General features: G+C 36.9%; 1 protein-coding gene across 1 annotated transcript; it reads left to right on the forward strand.

Moving 5' to 3' along the window:
* The first annotated feature begins 580 nt into the window (after positions 1-580).
* Positions 581-16,705, forward strand: LOC122587689. Its single transcript, XM_043759855.1, has 4 exons — positions 581-747; positions 15,121-15,637; positions 15,942-16,408; positions 16,504-16,705. The coding sequence occupies exons 1-4, from the start codon at positions 581-583 to the stop codon at positions 16,703-16,705; spliced, it is 1,353 nt and encodes a 450-aa protein (XP_043615790.1).
* Positions 16,706-17,017: the final 312 nt, after the last annotated feature.

Consider the following 17,017-nt stretch of genomic DNA (forward strand, 5'->3'; position numbering starts at 1 on the left):
AAATAGATATATACTTGAACCACTTACAGGATCATGATGAAGCAATTCAAAGTTATTTGTACGTAAAGGAAACTAAGGAAAACCCTGGGGAAATAGAGGATGGGGATGATGTGAATGTGAAAGTGGGTAGGAAAAAAATGATTAGAAAGGGGAGTTGTAGTTCACATCGTGCTAACTTAGATGAGGATGAGGACCAGGTAGAAGATCCAATTGTTGTGGATGAGGATGAAGTGATGGCTGAACCTTTACATGATGATGATGGTTTGAATGAGGAAATAGCAGAGGTTACTCCTAACAATATTGTAAGAAGTTTGTTTCAGGATAATGACAGTGGAAAGAAAAAGGAGGTGCAAGAGCAGATGGTTGAAGATAGTGAATCAGATAGTGACTATGTTGTTGAGCAGGACTGTTCCAGTGATAGTAACAGTGAATGTGCATCAGTAGACTATCTATCAGAAGGGGAAGATGAATTGAGGGAGGTTAGAATGAGGAAATTGAAGCTAAAAAGAAAACAAAAACAACCAAGCAACCTTCATTAGGTGGAGCTGTTAAGCCTACTTGTCAAACCTCAGAGGTGGAAATGGTAGTTGAACATGATGAATTCATATCTGGGTTGCTAAAGAAACTGAAATCTGATGATACTGATGACCTGCAGGACCCCTTTCAAATGGTTGACAATATAGAGAAGTGGCCAATACATAATCAAAACCAACCATGGAGACAAAAAAAACCAATAGTAGGTGAAAGGTATGCAAACCATCATGCATTCAAGGAGTGCATGACTTATTATGGTTTGGCTAATGGTTTCTCTATATGGTATGAAAAGAGTACTCAAAAGAAAGTCATAGCTAGATGTGGGTAAAGACCACCAGTACTGAAAGATCCTGCATTGGGAAAGTAGAGAAAGGTAAAGATGTATCCTGCTACTGTTAAGGGTGAGGAAAGTAGTTGCCCTTGGAGGTATTATGGCAAGAAGAGGAAGTGTAAGGTGCCCTATTGTTGCGTGGATCGTAATAAGACGTTATTCGTTATGTCAAGAGTGCGGAATCCTCTTGAGATAACTAGATTGCTATTGCCTTTTGTTGATTAATAAGCAATTAACCAACCCTAGGAGATGCACAAGGCTTGTGGTTCGTGTAGAAGAACACACGAAGGAACAAATAACCTTAGCTTGTAAATTCGTGAATATCTCTCAAGAATTCGTAAATCATTAACCTAATTTTGTAGATTAGGTCTTGTATTTATACTAGTTAAGTATTGGATCGTGTGGGCTTAGGCTTTAATTACGTATTAGGCTCGAAACTATAAACAACCGATCTGCCTCGTGCTGACGTCAGCACGAGGTTGTTCCTACATGCTGATGACGTCAGCACGAGGGACGACCCTTTGTTCTTTGTTTGACTTTGTTTAACTCGTACATAACATCCAATCACCGTTTAAGTGTTCTACGACACTTATAAACCTTGATTCTAAGTTCTTGTACCTGCAAAACAATATATAACACACAAATACAATACAAAACATAAACAGATATAATATTGAAGTTCGAACGTAATCATTAAATATCAACACAAGTTCTTATTTCAGTGATTACACACAAGTTCCTAAAAACATAAACGATAATCAAATCTATGTTGCGATTGTCACAACGAATATGCATCTACAGACTCCCCCTTGACGATTGCAACTAGATCTCTTTAAAGTCTTCAAAACTTGAACTTCAAAATTATCCGTTAAACAAAAGTCTGATGCTATTCGCATGAATTCTCTCTTGTAAATAATGAGCGAGAATGTTGCGATAGCGTCTTTCCTCAACTCTCCAAAAATCCACAGCTGAGCAAGCTTTATCCAAAAGTCTTCTCTGATCACCTCTTGACAAATTGACAACCTGCATTGGACCATACATGCGTAGCAACATTTGTTTCTTTGAATCATCAACAAACATCTGTGCTTCGCCTGATTTGATATCTATCTGCCAAAATGTCATCTCTGTCAGCATATCTTGATCCCATCTGATAGCGGGAACCTTCTTAACACATTTAATTCTTTTCTGAACAAACCAAAATGTGCCATCTAAATTCTTAATCTTCTTCAAAGGTGTTGGCTTTGTCAACCTTTCTTCTGGATTCAGACCTCTATCACTGAAATACTTAATTCTTTCATCTCTGAATCTATTCCAGTAGAAATCTGCAAGTCCATTGCTCTGAAGATTAACGAACCAGTGTCTTCCCAAATCTATCATGTCAGAATCACTGAGAGAGTGGAAGTGTCTTTGACTTATTGACATGTACTGGCAACCCTCTTTTCTCTTGATAATAAACAATTTGATTATGTGATCATAGAACCAACTTTGTATCACTGAGAAGTATTTGGGTGCATCCTTGTCTGAGACATATTCCCGAAACATTGATGGTTTATACGCGTCACGTATCATCAAACCAGTATGTCCTCTATAACCTGGAATCAGTCTATTAACAATAAACTCATGATCTTGCTGCACCGGAGGTATATTAAATCTTCCAAGGTCAACCTCCCGTGTAGCATCTATATTCCAGTATAGATCAAAAATATTGTCATGTCCTTCATCGACTATGTTTGCATATACAGCAAATCTCAACCTTGTAGCATTCTTAGGTTCATCTGGACTATCTCTGATTGGATTAAGATTGAGATGTTCTACTTCAGCTATTGGTTCAACTTGAATGACTTCATCTTCATTAAAGACACGATCAAAGTCATAAGGTGTCTCAAGCAACCTTTGTCTATCAGCTTCCGAAGTAATGAACTCTCCTTCTTCCAAATCTTTATCATCAATACTTTCTAGATCTTCTTCAGCATCAAGATCGTCCAATGCACCTATTGTTGGAAGCTTATCTGCAATTCAAATGATTTACATATACAAAGATAAAGAACATAAATCATAAGTCAAGACATAATAAAATAGTATAAATACATAAAGAAATTAAAATAAATAATACTATATCATAAATATAATGTAACAATTACATTAATATTTATCTTATAATCTTTATCTATTTTAACTTACAACAATAATATTATATCATAAATATAATGTAACACTATCATATTTATCTTATAATTATTATTCTTCAATACTCGAGTATTTTAAAATTACACTGTCAATATGTTAAGCCGAACAGAATATCTCTTTGATCACTATTTTGAGCTGAATAACACTTTGATTAACACTCTAAATTGTTAATATAACCCAAGTAATCTAATGTACACACATCAATTAAAAATACAAAATCAATAGCACTAAGGTTTATAATCCAAATCTGAATCCGAATCTGACTCTGACGATGTATGAGTTAACCCTGACTGTTCTTTCATTTGATCCCTAAGTGATCCTGGATCATAATAATCATCATAATCCATAATCTCTGCTCTAGCTCTCATATGAGCTTGTGGATCATATCCCAATCTCTTTTCTAGTCTATGCACAATTAAAGGGTGCAAATCTGACTCTGTAGAGGCATTGGTAGTAGAATCAGTCTTAGTTGACTCACTATCCTGAGTAGATTTTCCTTTGCTAAGATTTTCTTTTTCTTTATGATTATGAGGATCATTCACTATCTCCCTTTCTATTCTATCAGAATTAGAATCGGAGTTACCAGAATTGGAATCTTCCCCATCATCATTGTTATCTGGATCATCAGGATCTACATCTGGAGCGGTCATCACAGCTTTCCCTTTATCTTGAGTCCTAGATGTACTAGCACCAGCTGTACCAGCAATCTCTGACTCTCTTTGTCTTGACGACTCCCCCTGAATGTTTGCAGTCTCTGTATCCATAGAATCACCAGCAGTATCTTGATCTTGACCTCTATTCTCTGGCTCACCAACTGATTGTTGTTGATTTGGATCTTGAGCTCGATCTTGATCTTGATCTTCATGATCATCATCTCTAGTCTTCTTTGCTAGCTCATCATCCTTACAACCATCTTTATCTCCCCCTTGAGCCAAGAATTGGTCAAGTCTAGATCCAAGAGAATGAACAAGAGCTGTCATCATGTCCATCTCTTCCTGATGCTTAGCAGCTTGGAGCTTTAGCTGACTCTTTAAAGCTGTAACCCTCATCTCCAACATCTTCTTCTCTGAAAATAAACGACTCAGCTGTACTTGAACCGGAACAACTGGACGGGACGTAGAAGCAACATCAGATGTAGAAGCCTGAGGTGGCAACGTAGCTTCAAACGAAGGCATACGAGCACTAGAAGTTCATGTGGGTGGCATCTGTGGTCTTTGTAGAGGAGCCAACAGACGTCCCATGACTGTAGAAACAGGAACTGTCGCCTGAATATGAGCAGACGAAGGCCTAGGAACAACAAGTGTCGACTCTGGCTCTTGACGAACTGTAGACTCCAGAGCAGCAGGAATCGTAACAGTCGTAGCCTCAGTAACAACTTGTGCGTGAGAACCAATTCCCCTTATAATAAACTTTGGTCTCGACCTTCTGTCCCCAACAGTAACACCAGCAGCAGAAGGAGCAGACACAGAAGCAGGAATCTCAGAAACAGAAGCTTTTAAAGCAGCAACCAATGGAGTATCACCAACAGTAGGTGCATGAGACCTCTCCATGGCTTCAGAATAAGCAGCAAACTCTTTATCAACTTCATCTTGAGATCTTGCATGTCTTCTTCTTCGCTTCGGCAGTCTTTCTTCCTCTTCTTCATCTTCCGAGTCCTCAACAACATTAACCGGGACTTCAGAAGGACCGACATCAACATCAACTGGAGCAAAGGTAGAAGTAGAAACTCCAGTAGATGGTGGTACAAGATTTATAGGATCATCGATATCCTCCATGAGAGCATCCATATCAGAATCATGTTCTAGATCACCAGCATACAGAGGAACACCATTGAGTCCCTCAAACTGATCAGCTCGTTCTTCATGAATATCGTCATGAGCCTAATCATCATCACCAGCAGCAGCAGCAACGGGTACTTCATATTCCAACCTTGTCTGGGTGCAACATAATTAGGATTAAGTAAATGTCCGAATAGAGGTGGATTATCAACATGTATCGGAACATTTCCACCCGACAAGTGCTTCAAACTTTCAACAAATGCCTTATAAGTAAGACGACCTAAATTGAACGTAGGACCGTCAAATGACAAATCAGCTGCAAAGTGACGAATTAGGATCATCACAAATCTTGGAAACAGAAAGAATTTCTTGTCTGTACCAAATGACCTCAACTGCTTCTCCAAATTATCAAAAATATACTGAGAGAAGCTATATGGCTTGTTCAGCACCAAGGCAACTATCTGAGAAGCGTTCTGGATATTCATCTGGTCATAGCCTATACACCGATGACTAATAGCCCTCAACAAATAGTAAGCAAGAAGCTTCCATTTGCCACGAAGATGATTCCTGAAGTATGGGTGAGAAATAGCTCCAGTATACCCTCAGAAAACTCAGTCGGACCTTGCTCTATCGCGACATCACCTAAGTGTAATATTGTCCGTAAGTCTCCAACAGAAAATGAGAATGAACGTCCTCCAACAGTAGTGAGAATGTATGTTTGAGCACCCATCTGCACTGAACGGGCTGAGTTCCAAAACTCTCTAATGAGACTTATCACCAACGGAGGTTTCTTTGTCACAACAAAATGAACATGAGAACGTGCAAGAAACTATAAGACACCGTGAAACTCTGAAGTGCACCGCGTCTGCGTAATGCTGAGATCGAGTGCAGCATTGTGCTCCTTGACGAACACACAAGCGTTATTACCTTGTCCTGCCATACCTGCACAAAAACAGACAAAAACGACAAGAAAAACAAAGGTTAGAATAAACAAAAACTAAAAATTAGGGTTTTGCTCGTCTGCTTCGTGATGACGTCATCACGAGGAGGATTTCCCTCGTCGTGACGTCAGCACGAGCCAAGCATGAAACCCAGAAACACGAAGTAAAAACATCTCCATATGATGTTAAAATTGATCAAAAACATCATCGTGGACTTGTTTATGGTTCGTGTATGCCCAGAAAACAAAATCGAAACAAATTCGATGAACACAAAGTTGGTTCGTGTTCTTCGTGTGAATAGTGACCAAAACACAAATTTCATTGATTAATCTTGATTTAACACTTGTTAACCTAAAGTTTTGTTAGATTTAACAGGTTTAAACATTAATTAATCTAATTTTAGGTTCAATTTAAGTCCAAATCATCAAGAATCAAGGATCTAATTCGTGGTTCGTCCTAGTTATTGTTCACGCGAGGTAAAATAAAAAATCGGGCATTATAACGACTTGTAATCGTTAATTTGTATAGTCAAAACATCAATCAATCATCCTAGATTGGAATTATACCAACAAATCTGGATGAATAACACGAAGAAAGAAGGAATCGATCGAACTAATGAGCGAATGAATAGTGGCATGAGGGAGACGAAGTTCGTGTGATTTACTTAGGATTGATTTCGATTAATGGTAATTAATGAATAGTAACAACCCATATATATATTCGAATCCACACGGGCCGGGCCGAACACGCAGTTCGTGGGCTTCGTGATGACGTCAGCGCGAGGCATGCTGACGTCAGCACGAGTTGATTTTGAATTTCCAGATTTTAAACCACAAAAGCTTCATTCCTTAGCCAAATTTCACGAATTTTCCAGAAATGTAAACAAGGAAAAATTCCAGAAATTCCAGAAACATAAACCTGTAGATACTCATTACTAAAAACATGTATCTACTCAAATATGCTATCGTAAATCATCCGTACTAACTTGTCATCACAATAATATATCAAATAAAGCTTACATTATTATCTTGACATAAAATCGATCATTTCTCCATTGATGTTCAACTCAACAATGCAAAGCATTTTAATGTATAATGCATTACAAAATATCATATCAACAACCTATCACATTACATCTTAGGTTGTGATCTTGATAATAAAACTATAACCTATCACACTAAGTCTTAGGTTAATTACAAGGCAATCCATCCTTGTAACACAATTTGTAGAAGCAATTTCTGAGCAACTTTCATTGTCCGTCGCAATGCAATTCCAATAAGCAAGCAAAAACAATTTTGCCTTCAATCACAATCTAAAATTTTTGATGCCAATTACATTTAAAATGAGTTTATTATCTGTAACCTGTACACTTAACAAACTTCATCAATGCACCAAAAACAATAAAAATATCATAAATATGCAAAACAACAAAAATCTTAACCTAGCAATCATTACAAGATCTAAGGTAAGTCTAATCTTTGTCAAGCATACTTATCAACCACAAACAATTGAAATTTCAAAAATTTACTTGAAACACATTCAAAAATATTTTGACTTTTCAATTCTTCAAAACATTTCATTTTCTAAATTAAACAACGTATGTATTAAATTAGAAAATCCATCTTTTAAAACATTAATACCGTAAGCAACAAGACTTTTATAATTCACTAAGAATTTTAACTTTTAATGCTTATCAAATCTCTCGTGCAATAAGAACTAGTTTGACACACAAACTGACACTTATTCCAAGAATAAAAATAAAAGAAACAAAATAAAAATAAAAAAATAAAAATAAAAATAAGAATAAACTAAGCTACTTTATTTATTTACAAGAAATCTTAAGTTTCTGCAGATTAGATCAGATTAGCATTTACATAAGTCTGCAAGTGAGAAATAATTCTCTTATTATTAATTATGAACAGTGATTCAACCACGATTACCGGTATATTTGTCCTCTTAAACACTCGGTACTTCCAGTTTCCTTTGTGTTATGACACTTTCGACATACCCTGGCCAAGGACAGTCACCATGTAACCCGAGTAGCCTAATATGCCATTGAATAGTTTACGAACTTATGTGACCCACACTCAGATATACTTCCGTAATCGATACAAGCACCAAGATAACAAAAATTCAATGTATATTCAAAAACATCCTTAACAAATCATGAGACACTTTTAGATAACTGAAATTAATTACTTTGTGATTTAACTTATTTGCTTTTGCATGTCATTATTTATAAGGAACCCATGATTTTCACGTAGGGAACTTTCTGACAACCTATCCCAAGTTGGAAGCTTTAGGTAGGCTAGGTATACAAAGACACCCCGAGGACATACTTGTCCGAATCTCAAAGACCACATTAGCCCCTTAATTTACATTCATTTCATTTGCATAAACAATATCACATTTAGCTTTCATGCTCATGATTGGTAGAGGTTTTTGCCTATATATTGAACAAATCTTATAGTAATGCTAGATCTTTCACAAAATTTAAGGACTAGTTCAAATCATTACTGAAAAGCAAGCATTCTCAGCCATATATCTGAATATGTCTCCCACAAGAACATTGTATAATTTAAGTTCAGATTAAGGAAACCTTGTTACTTTGTGTCTACCAATATATCCCAAATTGTAATCACTGAACTAAGCAGTTAAATTACGATTAAGCAAACTTAAAAGCTAAGTATCCTCACTTCTAATCATCTTACAGCATTAACTTAAATCTCTTCATATTTTTGTCATTTTGTCATTTTTATGATTTTCATGACACTAAGAACTCTTTTTGTATTTTTATGACTCTAGCTATTTACAGACACAAACTTACAAAATTAGTTCTTTGAGAGATTTAATATGAATCAGCATTCTTCATTCCATTGATAAGAATTAACTTCTCAAATCGAGTCTTATCAAATGCTTTGGTATACAGATCAGCTAAATTATCATCGGTTATAACCTTTTCTAAATGAATTAACTTCTTTTGGACACAATCAAGCAAGAAATGATGTCTAATATCAATATGCTTGGTGACCTTATGCATGACATGGTTATTTGTAATGTCTATAGCTGACTTATTGTCTATTCTAATAGGAGTATCAAGAAAATCCATACTGTAGTCACGAAGTTGTTGCTGAATCCACAATACCTAGGAACAACAGCTACCAGCAGCCATATACTCTGCCTCACATGAAGACTGAGCAACACATGTCTGCTTCTTGCATTGCCACGATACTAATCTCCCTCCTAACAATTGACAACCTCCGGTCGTAGACTTTCTGTCATTGTTACAACCGCCAAAATCCGAATTAGTATATGCAACAAAATCAAACGTTCCTCCAATTGGATACCATACCAAGCCCTTGGTTTCCCTTAAGATAACGTAAAATACGTTTTGCTGCAGTCAATTGTGACTCTTTCGGACTAGCTTGAAATCTAGCACAAAGACAAACAGCGAACATGATATCTGGACGCGAAGCAGTCAGATACATCAATGAGCCAATAATAGCACGATAATAAGTTGCATCCACAAGTTCATTTTTCGGATCAAGAACTCCTAAACCATAATTTTGCTGAATAGGAGTACCATATGTCTTGGACTCTAACATTTGAAACCTCTCCAAGATGTCATCGACATACTTAGACTGGTGAATAAAGAATCCATCTTTCCTTTGATCTACTTGTAGTACGAGGAAAAATTGTAATTCCCCCATAGCACTCATTTCAAATACATTTTTCATGCTCATTTCAAACTCTTTGCACATCTTTATATTAGATGAACCAAAAATGATATCATCCACGTAAACTTGTACAATTAGATAATCTCGCTTCTTCCACTTGATAAACAATGTGCTGTCTATCGATCCTCTTGTAAATCCATTTGTCAACAAATGCGTTGACAATTTTTCATACCACACTCTGGGTGCTTGATGCAATCCATAAAGAGCCTTATCTAGTCGATATGCTCTTCTTGGATAGTTCGGATCTTCAAACCCTGGTGGTTAGTAAACATACACTTCTTCTTTAACTTCACCGTATAAGAAGGCACTCTTAACGTCTAACTGATACACCTTTATACCTTTGAAACTTGCATAGGCTAAAAATAACCTTATAACTTCAATCCTAGCAACTGGCGCAAAAGTTTTGTTATAGTCATATCCTTCTCGTTGTGCAAACCCCTGAACAACCAAACGTGCTTTATTTCTGGTAATGATCCCTTTGTCATCTCGTTTGCATTTATATACCCAACGAGTTCCAATCGGTTCTTTACCTCTAGGCACATCTACTAACTCCCAAACTCCAAGTTTTTCAAATTGAGCTAATTCTTCTTGCATAGCTTCAACCCAACATGGATCTTGAAGTGCTGCCTTAACATTCTTAGGTTCTACTTGTGAAATGAAACCAGAATACAAACACTCAGTTATCAATCCGGTGTCTTTCACTTCACAAAACAAACTAGTTAAATCCTTATTCAACTGATTTCTAGTTCGAACAGGTTCTGTAGCATTTCCAAGAATATTTTCAACTAGGTGATCCTTATTAATTCGATATTGAGGAACCGAATCAACATTCAAACTTTCTCCTAAATTTGTTCTAATCTGAAACTCAGGAGAGCTGAAATCATCTTCCGATTCTTCAGAAATAGGATCATCATCAGGAAGTGTAACCTTCGATGGAGTAGGTGGTGTAGTGTTTGCGGGTTCATTATTGTCTGAATCTAATGTCTTATCCTTGTCCTTACCACTTTCATCAATATTAGTAGTAGACTGAACGTTGGTTGGAGTAATATCGACATTTCGAGTAGGCGGAGATATAGGAGCATTATCCATGTGATCTCTTAAAATAATCACATCGTCAATTTTCTCAACATCTGAATAAGAATCAGGACCATGTAGTGAACTAAACACACTATCATAATCGAAGTTTTTGCCATATCCAGAATGTATAGCGGGCTTATGACTGACAATCTTGACATTTGTTCCCAAATCAACTTTGCCAGTCTGTTTGTTGTAAACCCGTCGAATTGATGTTCCCGGTTTATAACCCATGAGAAATCCCTCTTCAACCTTTGAATCAAACTTTGACTGAGGTAGATACTTCAAGAAAGTACACGGTACACCAAATGGTTCAACATTCTGTAAATTCGGTTTCTTTTTATGTAGAAGCTCATAACATGTCTTATTATGACGCTTAACTACAGTAACCCTATTTAAAATATGACAAGCTATATTCACTGCTTCCGCCCAAAACATAGTAGGAAGCCCTGAATCTGCAAGCATAGTTCTGGCTGTTTCGATTAGAGTCCTATTCTTCCTTTCAGCAACTCCATTCTGTTGTGGTTCATACGGAGAACTGTATTGATGTTGAATTCCCTTTGACAAACAAAAGACATCCATCACATTATTCTTAAATTCAGTTCCGTTGTCACTCCTGATTCTCTTAACCCGAACTCCATAAATATTTTCAGTTTCGATAAAGAAATTTACCAAAATCTGCAGAGTTTCATCTTTAGATTTAAGAAAGAAAACCCATGAGAATCTCGAGTAATCATCAGTAACCACCAAACTGTAATACATCCCACTGATACTTCTTACACTTACTGGACCAAATAAATCCATGTGAAGTAACTCAAAATGATTGGCAATAGAATTTTCTTGTTTCGGTTTATGTGCAGACTTTTGTTGTTTACCTTTCAGACAATGTACACATTTGTCTTCCATTCCAAACCGTTTCATGGGAACGTCGTCAACCAAACCATGTTTGACAATGTCATTCATCTTTCGGAAATCGATATGTCCCATTCTTCTATGAAATAGTAACGATTCAGATTCGTTTGCTTTTGATAACAAGCAAACAGACTCCTCTGGATTATCAACACCTAACACAGGATTAGGAATATCACTAACATCCTTTGACTTGACTTGACTGTCATTCTTAGGATTCTTGACCTTCCTATTTGGACATTCAATAGCTATATGGCCTTTCTCACGACAAGTATAACATTTCTTTACTTGTTGTTTTCTAGATTGGCCATTTTCTATTTCAGGGATTGGTATACCATACTCCTTCATTTCATTTATGGTATCAAGCGTCTGTATTGCTTCTTCCGTATTTGTTATTGGTTTAAAAGGAGCATAATGTCTATCCTTATATGGAATTTGTTCAGCTAACCATTCTTCTTTATTTTCCACACACCAAACTTTATAAATTCTTGATTTAGGTTCAATCCTATTTATAGATACTTCTTTATCATAAAAAACTGTATCACAGTCTTTCAATGTGTAGTATACTACTTCATCTGGATTAAAATCTAATTCAGTTTGTTGGTGACCTTGTAGAAGTAAATCAGAATCTTTAGACACATTACTTTCCTTTTTAAGTATAACATTTTCAGCAGTTAAACTAGTTGAATTTTCTTTTAGTTTCAACATTTCTTGTTTTAAATTTGACACCATTCTACATACGTCAATTATAGAAGATAAAGAACAGCATACCTTCTGATCTGCAGCCTTGCAATCTGCCATGTATGCAACAAAATTTTCAGTTGTCATACCTTCAGGTATCACGAAGTTCTTCATCTGCTCTTCATAGAAATGTCATCAACAGGATTTGATGACTCTTCCTTTTCTTCAGATGCTTTTACTGCAGTCATTTGTTCACTCTCGGATCTTACTGTCTCAGCAACATTACACATATTCTTCTGTACTATCTCAGATGCACTTTCTTTACCTGAGTACACAGCATTATCAATCGTTGCAGCTACCTCATCATATAATTCTACCATGTAGGCATGATTCGAGGTATCATCGGATTGTGTATCCCATTGATAAGTACCATCTGGATTTTGAACAACAACAGCCTTTGACTCCGAAAATGGTGACGAAACTGGCTGTTGTGGAGTAACAGGATATGTAATCATCGCTTGCGTCTTATGATTATTCGGTGTAATACCACCTTGATTGTAATTTTGACGACCAGCAACAGTGTTATCAATCCTCTTAGGTCGTTGACACTCTCTTGCAAAATGACCAAATCCATCGCAATTATAACATTTCACTTTGGATTTGTCAAAACCTTTAGTGCCATTACCTATAGGTCTACCAGTTCTCTGAGTGAATCTTCTGACCTTAATAGTAAGCATAGCAAGTTGCCATTGTAGATCCATTTCTTCCAAATCATCAGGATCTATTTGATTGTAATCCTCATCAATTACTGCAGGATCAGTAACCTTTCCCCCAATAAATGCTTCATGAGCATTACCAAAGGCTGAGTAAATACTCATTTTTCCTTCTGCAGAACTCATACTCATTGGCATAGAGTGGAAAGATTGTACATTGCTCTTAACATTTGAATTTGTATTGTCATAAGCAACATATCCGAAAATACCATCAGCATCTACTATTGGTGTAGCTTCTGCACCACTTAGAAATGCATTATTTCCTGAGCTGGAACTTGCTAAATGAACAGACTTAGCATGATATAAGGATGGATCTTGTGTAAAATCCGAGTGAGTGTCTTTAATCCTTCTCTTCATGTCTCTGTTCTTCAGCTTGGAGACTACCTTCTCAAAATCCCATGTACTGTATTCCTGATCATCTTGAAGTTGATGAACATAATCAGTCCAAGTTTTAGGCAGTGAATCCAGAAACTTATTAACTAGCTCAGTTTGAGGATAAACAACTTCAAAGTATGACAACTCAGTGGTCAGATGACTGAATCGAATAATAATCTCGTCAAGAGATTCCCCTTTCAGTCCATTAAAGGCTTCATACTGACGCTTGAGAAGCTTGATACGGTTTTTCTTTAAAGTTACATCGCCCTCACAATATCTTTCGAGAGCATCCCATAAATCCTTTGAAGTAGTGTACTTTTTAAACAGATCTACACTATCTTGAGGCAAGGCCATAGTAAGAGTAGACAATGCCTTTCCCTCAACAGCATATCTTTTACGTTCTTCAATAGGCATATCAGCATAAGTATACCTACTGATCACTCCGTTCTTCTCATATGAAGGCCAATCAAAACCTTGAGTTATCACTAGCCACATTTCCATGTCAGTGAGACGAATGTAGTCTTCAAAACGTCTCTTCCACATCCAATAACTTTCCATGCGGAAAAGCTTTGAAGGTGTATTATCCTGACCAACCTCATCATCATGCATGATCATCTGGCTGATAAGTAAGGCATTGGGTGAGTTTGCGGCAGCTGGTAAGGTCGTCATTTCAAATCTTTTGAATTCAAGTAAAACGAAAAGACTACTTAGTGTATAGCACGAAGGACACGTGGCACGAAGTTCGTATAGCACGAAGGACACGTGGCACGAAGTTCGTATAGCACGAAGGACACGTGGCACGAAGTTCGTATAACACGAAGGACACGTGGCACGAAGTTTGTATAGCACAAAGGACACGTGGCATGAAGTTCGTATAGCAAGAAGGACACGTGGCACGAAGTACGAAACACAAGTCACGACCTAAGTCACGAAGAGTGGTTCGCGCTGACGTGGGACTAAGTGGACACGAAGTCTGCTGGGTGACGTAAGCATGAACACAATGTTTACTTCGTGCTGACGTATGCACGAAGTAACACGAAGAAGAGCACGAAGTTGATCAAAAACATGAATTTCAAATTGATTTAGCAATCAATAGCGAATCAAACAATCTTAAACCTTCTGGTCATCAACCTTAGGGCTCTGATACCACTTGTAAGGTGCCCTATTGTCAAGAGTGCGGAATCCTTTTGAGATAATTAGATTGCTATTGCCTTTTGTTGATTAATAAGCAATTAACAAACCCAAGGAGATGCACAAGGCTTGTGGTTCGTGTAGAAGAACACATGAAGGAACAAATAACCTTAGCTTGTAAATTCGTGAATATCTCTCAAGAATTCGTAAATCATTAACCTAATTTCGTAGATTAGGTCTTGTATTTTTACTAGTTAAGTATTGGATCGTGTGAGCTTAGGCCTTAATTACGTATTAGGCCCGAAACTATAAACAACCGATCTGCCTCGTGCTGACGTCAGCACAAGGTTGTTCCTACATGCTGATGACGTCAGCACGAGGGACGACCCTTTGTTCTTTGTTTGACTTTTTTGACTCGTACATAACATCCAATCACCGTTTAAGTGTTCTACGACACTTATAAACCTTGATTCTATGTTCTTATACCTGCAAAACAATATATAACACACAAATACAATACAAAACATAAATAGATATAATATTGAAGTTCGAACGTAATCATTAAATATCAACACAAGTTCTTATTTCAATGATTACACACAAGTTCCTAAAAACATAAACGATAATCAAATCTATGTTGCGATTGTCACAACGAATCTACATCTACAGGAAGGATGAAAGTTCTTTCCAAGTGGTTTCTATGTGGAATGATCACAATTGTAGTAGAAAATTTAGGTTTGGGTCACTAGTTACTTACAAGTGGATTGGTAGGCAGTTTAGAAATAAGATAAGGGCAAATCCATCTATCAAACTTGTTGAAATTTCAGATTTGGTTATGAAGAAATACAAATGCATAGTGACTCCCACTCAGTGTAGGGCAGCTAAAAATTATGCACTTGCAGAATTCCAGAGGTCAATAGAGGAGCATTATGGTATGCTGAGGTCATATGCAGATGAATTACTTGCTTCAAACCCTGGATCTACCATAAACATTGGTGTTACAAGGAATCCAGATGGGAAGAGTTATTTTGATAGGATGTACATTTGTCTCAAGGGATTGAAAGAAGGTTGGAAAAGAGGTTGCAGGAAGGTTATTGCATTAGATGGATGCTTCATGAAGAGTCCAGCAATAGGAGAGCTTCTTACTGCAATTGGAAGAGATGGAAACAACCACATCTATCCAATTGTATAGGCTTTGGTTAGTGTTGAGAATAAAAATAATTGGACTTGGTTCTTGGAGTTGCTATCTGGTGATCTGGACATTGAATGTGGGGTTGGCATCACAGTCATCTCTAATCAGCATAAGGTACAACCCATCTATCTTGTATTGCCCTATTATATTATGTATTTTAATATTTATAAAATGTGAGTATTTATATTATGTATTTAAAATGTATCTTGTATTTATATTATGTATTTTAAAATTTATAAAATGTGAGTATTGTTTATGCAGTTATATAAGTAAACTATGAAATGTGTCATTCTTTTAGGGTTTCATAGAAGTAGTGAAATACATGTTACCCTATGCAGAGCATAGGCAATGTGCAAGACACATCTATGAGGGGTTTAGAAAAAGATATAGTGGTGTCTTGTTTAGGTCCATGTTCTGGTCAGCCTCTAAGGCTAGTTACCCACAACTGTTTGAAAAGGTTATGAAGGATATTAAGAGTACAGACCCTAGAGCTTATGATTATCTGATGGACAAGAACCCAAAAAGCTGGTCTAGAGCATTTTTCAAGTTGAATAGGGCTTGTGATCGTGTAGAGAATGGTTTTAGTGAATGCTTCAACTCTGTCATATTATCAGTGAGGAATAAGCCAATCATAACAATGTTTGAGACAATAAGATCCATCATAATGGAGATGCAAGATGTGATGAGGAGATTATGTTTGAGATGGAAGACTGACATATCTCCTTCAATTCAAAACAGAATTGAGTGGGCCAAGGACCAACAAAGGTTAGACATTGGAAACCTTTTCATGTTGTTTTGTATATTCTTTGTATGTTATTTATAATTTACTATTAAACAACCAATGTGTATGTAAAATGCAGGTTTTGGAAACCTTTTCATGCTGGGGGCTCTCATTGGGAAGTGAGACAATTGTATGAGGCATTTAAGGTAAATGTGGATGAAAAAACATGTAGCTGCAGAATGTGGGGACTTTCTGGTATCCCATGCCCACATGCTTGTGCAGTTATATTCAAGATCAACAAGAGACCTGAAGACTATGTTCCTGGTTGGTTTAGAAGGTAGACGTATATGCAGTTGTATGATAGCCATATCATGCCAGTTGGTGGAATGAATACATGGACCATCAACACAAAAGACAAACCACTACCACCACAACCAAGGAAAATGCCTGGAAGGCCAAAGAAGAAAAGAAGAAGGGCAGCACATGAAGGTCCAAGTCAGAGATCCAAGGCAGGTTCCATTTTCAGGCAGAGAATTTCTAGACAAGGATTGGTAATGACTTGTAGCAAGTGTGGTCAACCTGGACACAATAAGTCAAAGTGTGTGAATGAGGCAGTGGAGCAACCTCCTAAGGTTCCAAACAAGGGTGGTAGA

This window comes from Erigeron canadensis, chromosome 2, assembly GCF_010389155.1.
Source record: "Erigeron canadensis isolate Cc75 chromosome 2, C_canadensis_v1, whole genome shotgun sequence".
In the NCBI taxonomy this organism is placed as follows: domain Eukaryota; kingdom Viridiplantae; phylum Streptophyta; class Magnoliopsida; order Asterales; family Asteraceae; genus Erigeron; species Erigeron canadensis.

What these genes read in the sequence shown, in the direction of transcription:
- LOC122587689 (XM_043759855.1), top strand. Translation starts at nt 581, where the DNA reads ATGGTAGTTGAACATGATGAATTCATATCTGGGTTGCTAAAGAAACTG. An exon ending in AAACCAATAGTAGGTGAAAG is followed by an intron (nt 748 to 15,120) that starts GTATGCAAACCA and finishes CTACATCTACAG; the next exon opens with GAAGGATGAAAGTTCTTTCC. An exon ending in ACAACCACATCTATCCAATT is followed by an intron (nt 15,638 to 15,941) that starts GTATAGGCTTTG and finishes TCATTCTTTTAG; the next exon opens with GGTTTCATAGAAGTAGTGAA.